This window comes from Piliocolobus tephrosceles, chromosome 10 (assembly GCF_002776525.5).
Source record: "Piliocolobus tephrosceles isolate RC106 chromosome 10, ASM277652v3, whole genome shotgun sequence".
NCBI lineage: Eukaryota > Metazoa > Chordata > Mammalia > Primates > Cercopithecidae > Piliocolobus > Piliocolobus tephrosceles.
The window spans coordinates 2,295,115-2,302,784 of NC_045443.1; the positions used below are offsets into that span (position 1 = coordinate 2,295,115).

Sequence of the window (7,670 nt, forward strand, 5' to 3'; positions counted from 1 at the left end):
GCAGCAAATACACACAGAGGGCGGGGCTCAGGAGCAGCTCAGGGCATGACAACTTGCAGCGGCAAATACAGGTGGTCTAAGCATTCCCTGTCCACAGCTTCCCTAGCTGAGAAAAGTCTACGGGTAACTGATTCTTGTTCCACTCTCCGCACACCTTCCTTCGGCATCACTGAGCAGCTCTGGTATTGTCTGCTGTGGCGGCTGCTCCCACTGCATATGAAGCTTGGCCTCTGGGTGACAGCTTGTTTTTCAGGCTACTAGTATTTGGCAAGTGCATTTAGGACTACTGACCTTTTCCTTAGACCTGGCTGTCCATGACTCTGCCCTAAAAGTCTCACAACCTATGTGACCTGCCACCCTTGTTAGGGGCCTACCCGTTTCCCCTCCTGACCCGGAGCACAGGAGGCACTGTGAGAGCAACTCCCCTCCTCCTGTGGCCTCACTCACTTCTCATTGGGAGGGAGAGTGATGTGTGGGTTCCACCCTTCTGGGTCCTTCCCTGACACCATCTGCCTGTCTGCAGAGAGCCCGCGTCTTCAGCTTCTGCAGCTGATGTGTTTGGGGTGGCCCAGGCTGCCTGGTGCTCAGCTCTGCCAGGGCCTGTCTGGTGAGTCTAACTCCCTTGGCAAACAGACCTGGAACCAAGTTTTCTAACAGCCCTTTCAGTTATGCAAGTGACATTTGGATCCTTATCTGACTGACTCCTACAGCTATCATTTGCTTCTAACTCAGGGAAGAAAAAGAATGTTATTTATCAGCCTCCGAACTCTCCAAAAGAACTCCTAAGAGGGAGGCACGGAGGCCAGCAAGCTAGAAGTTGCTGTCATTTTATCATCAATCCCTTAGCATCTCTTTGAGCAAAAGTTGGCCTAGGGGAAGGCAGGCCGTTTCTTTTAACTTGTCCCTACGTGACATTTCGAGGAGCGGTGCTGAGCAGTGATGCTCCCGGAGGAGGAGTCAGGCATTCTGAGCACAGCGTGGGCTGCTGCAGTGCTTGCCTTTCTCACTTGGCTCTTGATATTTGTGAGTACTGAAAAGTCAAAGGAGCTGTACATCAGAAATTTAAGTCAGACTATATTCACCCCATTCTTCTAATTCTAAATCATCAAAGAGAAAAAAGCAGACATTTTTCAAAGAGGGACAATAACACTGAAATGAGGGGAGTGGGAGTTACAAATATTGTTCCTATAGCAGTCAGTCCTCAGATTTGGGATGTTAATAAATAATAAATGAGAACACTTTGACTCAGGGGCTGACAAAGACTTTTGGTACATGCCTAAGATCTTTGTTTTCAGAAAACAGAATTTTTTGTTTTGAGACAGGGTCTCACTCTATTGCCCAGGCTGGAATGCAGTGGTGCAAACATGGCTGACTGCAGCCTCAACCTCTTGGGCTCAAGCAGTCTTCGCACTTCAGCCTCCCAAGTAGCTGGGACCACAGTGGCGTGCCACCACACCTGGCTAATTAAAATCAAAAAATTCTTGTAGAGACAGGGTCTCACTATGTTGCCCAGGCTGGTCTGAAACTCCTGGGTTCAAGTGATTCTCCCATCTTAACCTCCCAAAGTGCTAGGATTATAGGCATGAGTCACCATGCCCAGCCAGAAGTGAAAGATTTTTGATAAACTGTTATAAATTACATAACAGGCCAGGTGCAGTGGCTCACGACTGTAATCCCAGCACTTTGGGAACCCGAGGTGGGTGGATCACCTGAGGTCAAGAGGTCAAGACCAGCCTGGCCAACATGGTGACACCCCACCTCTACTAAAAAAACACAAAAAATTAGCCAGGTGTGGTGGCAGGTGCCTGTAATCCCTGCGACTCAGGAGGCTGAGGCAGGAGAATCACTTGAACCCAGGAGGTGGAGGCTGCAGTGAGCTGAGATCGCACAATTGTACTCCAGCCTGGCAACAAGAGTGAAACTCCGTTTCAAAAAACAAAAAAAAGGTACATGACAAAACATGACAAAGGGCCAGTGATTATGTATGTGATACACTGGCAGAACTTTCCGATTTTTAAACCCAATATACCTTCAATGAATGTGTTCCAATCCAAAGGGAAAACAATTCGGTGTCAGATCTCCAGATGTTACCTACAGGCAGATGTGGTTTCCTCACTGTCCCAAGTCAGTGATAGACATGGAGAAGCGTCTTCCCCAAAGGACAGAATATTTCTAAAGACGGTCATATTCTCCCTCTCTGGCAGTTTGTGGGGGGGGTGGAGGTGGGTGGCATGCGTATCTCTCCTGATCTTCTGTAGGCTATACTGACGATACAGAGAAGGATAAAAACAGGCTGCACCTTCAAGGAGGAAATATGCTGTTTTTTGTTTATTTCAAGAACCTACAGCATGGGCTGTGGGTAGAGGTAAGGAGTCTGTTTTCTTCATCATTATGTACCCACATGTAGACAATGCCTGACACATAGTAAGTGCTCAAAAATATTTACTAAATAAGTGAATAAGCAAAAATTTACTGTGGACTGAAAAACAAGAAGAGGTCAGATGCTTGGCATTCCAGATTGATTTCAAGGCAGATCACACTAAGTTCCTATAGTCAAAACTTAGGGTTTTCTCCCGTGTCTGTGTTGGTCTTCAGACCTCCTAACATTATGAAGATTTAACTCTACAAGGAAATGCTCTCAAAAAGGTGGGGGGAAGTTCTCAGATCGTTAACCAAAGTGAAGATTCTCCTTCCAGGTAGAAAGTTCAGGCAATCAAGATGCATGGAGGTGGCGTCTGGCACCCTGCTCCAAAAAGAAATGTACGTGACACGTTGGTCCCTAGAGCACACAAGGGGACTCTAAATTTCACTGCATTATAGTAATACCTTTTTCTTTGTCTTTTTTTTTTTTCTTAACAGACAGGGTCTCGGTCTGTCACCCAGGCTGGAGTGCAGTGGCATGATCATGGCTCACTGTAACCTCCGCCTCTTGAGCTCAAGGGATTCTCCTACCTCAGCCTCCCGAGTAGCTGGGGCTATAGGCGTGTGACACCAAGCCTGGCTAAGGGTTTTTTTTTTTTTTTTTTCAGAGACAGGGTCTTGCTATGCTGCCCAGGCTGTTTCATTTTGCCCCTGGTACAGATTTACCTGGAAAAGAGGAGTCTGCTGTTCTGTGCTGGATGTCTTGTTGATCCAGGATTCCAAGGGTTTCCCTGTTCCAGAGCTCTGAGTGAGCACAGGAAACTTAGCGGCCAAGGCTGGCCGGTTAGAGGCATGCAGCTGCTGCTCCTGCTGCACAATCTGAAGCTTCTTCAGTAACTCTTGAGGGGAGATCACTCCAGAACTGCCAGTCTGATTACCAGAGATGGGGAGTGTTTGTCTTGGGAGGGTGGACTGTTCTCTTCCATGAGCCTGACGTCCTACTGTGTGGAGTGGAAGGGAGCCATTGAAATAGGCCTGTGGTGGCTGAGTCAGACCCTTTCCTGGAGCCGCAGGGGTGACAGAAGTGGGAGCTCTGCTGCGGTTCAGGGCAGCTGAGCTGGCATGTGCTGGTGTACTAGGGTCACACTTGTTTTCTGTCCCTGGGGTACTCTGAAGCTTCTCGAACAGGTTCTGAGTTCTCGAAGCATTTTGTACACCATGAGAAATCCCACTGTTGTGAGGAGACCCTGGCTGGACAGGTCCTGTAAAAACTTCTCCCACAGAATGGGCACTGCCATTTTCACAAGGCCGGTTTTCAGGCAGCTCTGACAATGGGTGGAGGAGGTCTGCGCTCCTGACCATGAGTTTCTGAATGGCTGGACAGAGCTGCTTCTCGATAGAGGGTGAGTGTCTTTTGGGCTCCTCATAGGACAGGGAGCGTACAACCCCCTGCCTAATTGGAAGCTTCTCTTGCTGCTGCTGCTGCTGCTGGTGGTGGTGGAGAGTCTGTGGAGCCTCCACAGTTCCCTGACAAGTAGCTTTGTCCTGTTTCCTAAATAGAGCTGTCAAGGATAAGTGTTGGGGTTCAGGGTCTAAGGTCTGGAAAAAATAAAGATATCTGACATGAGTCTACAAACAATTTGGTTATATAAGGGAGCACTATGAAACGTAACTTATCTGATGACTTATTCTATTTACAAAGGATTAGAGAGAATGAAAAAAAACTTATAATAAACTTTAAAGACCCTCTTTTTAATGTCAAAATTTTCACAGCATGATCCCGTACACCCCCAAAACAGTTGCTATATTTTACTATGTGTTGACTGATAAAAATAGGCATAAGGTCTTCAAGGGCCTGGGGTTTCACAGATTGGGAACCACCGTGGTAGGAAATTATATGCACTAACAAAAATAAACAATCTCTTTAATAGGAAGTCCATCTAAGCCTGCAGAGTAATATGAGAATACAAAGGCATATAAGAATTTCAGAATTTCTAGTAGTTGTTCACAGAATTATGGAAATCTAGGGCTGGAAAGAAACGGAAGACTTTTAATCTAAGTTGATCCTTTCAAATATATACTGGTAGGATTTAAAAAGTCCTTGGATACATAAAATCTACCTTGGCCCAGCCAGTTACAAAGCTACTTCCTTCCTGCTTTTTACTTATGTTGCTTTCTGCACTGTTGCACTGAGAAAACAGGAGGCCAGACACAGTGGCTCATGCCTGGAATTCCTGCACTTCGGGAGGCCGAGGCAGGCAGACTGCTTGAGCTAAGGAGTTCAAGACCAGCCTGGGCAACATGGCGAAACCCCATCTCTACAAAAAATACAGAAATTGCCGGATGTGGCAGCACACGCCTGCAGTCCCAGTTACTTGGGAGGCTGAGGTGGGAGGATCGCTTGAGCCCAGGAGACAGAGGTTGCAGTGAGCTGAGATGATGCCACTGCACTCCAGCCCGGGTAGCAGGAATGAAACCCTGTCTCAAAAAAAAAAAAAAAAAAGAAAAGAAAACACAAGCTTCCTTTTAAAGTCAAAATATTCAGGTCTCGCTATCAAAATATAATAAAAACTTTCCATGGAAAACAAGCAATAAAAAGAAAGCTAAAAATTAGAAAGATTTCTTCTCTTTAAAAATTCAATATAAGATTTTCGTTACTAGTCTTTATGTCTTTTGGCTCCATGTTCATTTTCAAAATTGATTTAAACTAATTCCTTTAAGAAAATCTTTTTAATTAGTCATAGTCGTGATAAAATGACATAGCAATATTATATTTACAATCATTAATGGGACCTGCAGATTGACAATTTTTGTCACTGCTGTACTATTCTGAAATATATATATATACACACTAATACAAAAGTTGATGTAATATTTCTAATTTAGATTGCAAATACAGTGACAAGTCCTCATGTCTGAAGAGGAATTTTATACCACTCCTTTGGACTCTGAGCTCTCTGCAGCAGCTACCCCCATCTATTGTGCTAGCACTGCATCTGGCACAGAGGAGGTGCTCAGAAGGGTTCAACTCAATTTTGTTGCCTTGGTTGTTGTTCTCTTAGGTGGCCTGGGGAAACCACCCACCCCAGAAGAATATGGACCCAATGTTTCTGTCATCTCTGACAATGTTATGAGTTTTCTAGGGTGTTTTTTTGTTTGTTTTTGTTTTCTGAGACATGGTCTTGCTTTCTTGCCCAGGGTAGAGTGCAGTGGCACATTCTCATAGCTCACTGTAGCCTCAAACTCCTGAGCTCAAGTGATCCGTGCACCTCAGCCTCCAGAGTAGCTAGGACTACAGGTGCACGCCATCATGCCGGGCTAATTTTATTGCAGAGATGGAGTCTCACTATGTTGCCCAGGCTGCTCTCAAACTTCTGGCCTCAAGTGATCCTCTTGCCTCGGCCTCCCAAGGTGCTGGGATTACAGGCGTGAGCCACTGTGCGTTGTTTTTTTAAAAAATACATTATCTTTTAAGGAGTTCAAGTTCACAAGAGATTAGCAAAGAATGTGGTATATGCCAAAAGTAAAAACTTGAACCCTCTTCTAGGAAGAGTAAGTTATTAATAATGAAAAGATCTGTATTTTGAAACCCCTTTCTTGGGTTTACCTGAAAGCATTCTTCAACAACACCAGGCCCTCCCCTGACTATATTCTGGGTCAAAGTCCTTTAAGAATTCTAGAGACACACTGAATACGACAAGCAGAGGACTCCGTACCTGGTTGGGCTGAGGTATACGCTGTTGCTGGTTTTCACTGGGTTTCACTGGAATTGGTTTGATGAGATTGGGATTGTCATAGATGGCAGAGGAACTGGTTATCTTTTTTGGCTCAGAACAGGTTTTACACTGAAACAGAAAAAAAAAATCACCTCGTTTTTGGCTTAGAAAAGATTTAGTCTTTTTAAAAGACTACCTTTTTACTTCTTATCTAATTTGTAGATGGCTGTATTTTTGATAGATTTTCATGCACAAAACAAAATCTCTTAAATTTCTCTAAGAGCTATGTTTGAGTATAAATCAAGTTCAAATTTAATTTTTCTTAGTTGGACAATTCAGTGCTCTAAATAATACTAACACCACCAGCCTCCAGGACCAGGGGTTCTTAGACACCTATATAATTGAAAGGTTCTATGCTTAATATATCGACTATACATTTAAATATATGTAGTCTAATGCCTTTCAATGATAAACAAATATAGAAACCATTCCTTAAATAACATGTCTGGACAATTTAAGCAGCTGACTTAAAACTGGAGAGTAACAAAACAACTAAACCTTTTTTGGTCTACAAACCAAAAAGCTGACTCAAACCACTGATTTAAAAATTACTAACATCATCTTTATTTAATAAATGACTTCTTGCATAAACAGAATAATTCAAATCTGAGCGTTCTGAGCCACTTACTACAAATTAGAATTTTGTAGAGAAAGAGACAAGAGACAAATCTCATCATTTCCAACACTGACTCATTATCATATATTAATCTAACCAACCATGCAATTGCTAGCACAGTAGGATTCATCACAAAAAGTGCATGGCAATGTTATTGGTGTCTAGTTTGCGAAAACACTAAATAAAACAATATGAAATGCTGCTTTCTGTACTACAGACTCTCTGAAGCATCATTAGTTTCCACTGTACAGTCAAGGCCTCAGGCCCCAAAATATTCCACACTGTACCTGACATGAAATGAGATATAAACACAGTCTTGTCCCTCAGGAACCCAACATTCCCAATGTATTTTACAGTTATCAATGTGTATTTTCTAATCCAGCGATCTAGGGGTGTGGCATCTATTACCACTATATGCACTGTGAGGTTAACCATACAAAACATTAATCATTTTCTTCCAGGCATTCTATCAATAATTTCTATATTCAGCACAAGTATTATGTGGGATGCGAAATCACCTTATAAGTCATAAAGTGTTATTTCCAGTTCTTCTTAGGTGAATGATGGCATGGGCTGCACGGACCAACTGGCCTGGCTTTCCCAACTCATGGAAAACCAAGATAAGACAAGAATACAGGCTAAGATATAATCCCTTACACAATTCTGGCATGAAAAGCCTTGCTATTTAAAAGAACGTGAATGCTTACTTTCTTTGAATGACCCTTTCTGTATTTCTTCTTTTTCTATGTTCAGAAACACTGAATTTCCAGCAAAGAAAAGCAGATTTTTCCCAGCTTCCCTATGCCCATATCCATATGGGCTAAGAGGCTGCTTTGTCTGTTAATATGCATAACCCTGATAGCTTTTCCTAGTTAAAATGTATCTCCAGAAGCTGTTTTGTGTGTCACTACAACTGT

General features: G+C 43.3%; 1 protein-coding gene across 6 annotated transcripts in view; it reads right to left on the reverse strand.

Moving 5' to 3' along the window:
• Positions 1-7,670, reverse strand: part of DCP1B (decapping mRNA 1B) — a 65,687-nt gene that overhangs the window by 10,940 nt on the left and 47,077 nt on the right. For 3 of the 6 annotated variants that reach the window (XM_023182913.2, XM_023182912.2, XM_023182914.2), the window contains exons 6-7: positions 6,078-6,206; positions 3,088-3,960 (exon numbers count right to left, since the gene is read on the reverse strand). In XM_023182913.2, the coding sequence (XP_023038681.2) occupies positions 3,088-3,960; positions 6,078-6,206 (1,002 nt within the window). Of the gene's footprint in view, positions 1-1,877; positions 2,744-3,087; positions 3,961-6,077; positions 6,207-7,670 lie in introns of those variants that run through there. The other 3 variants (XR_003306819.1, XM_026447790.1, XM_023182915.2) reach the window with 3 other exon arrangements.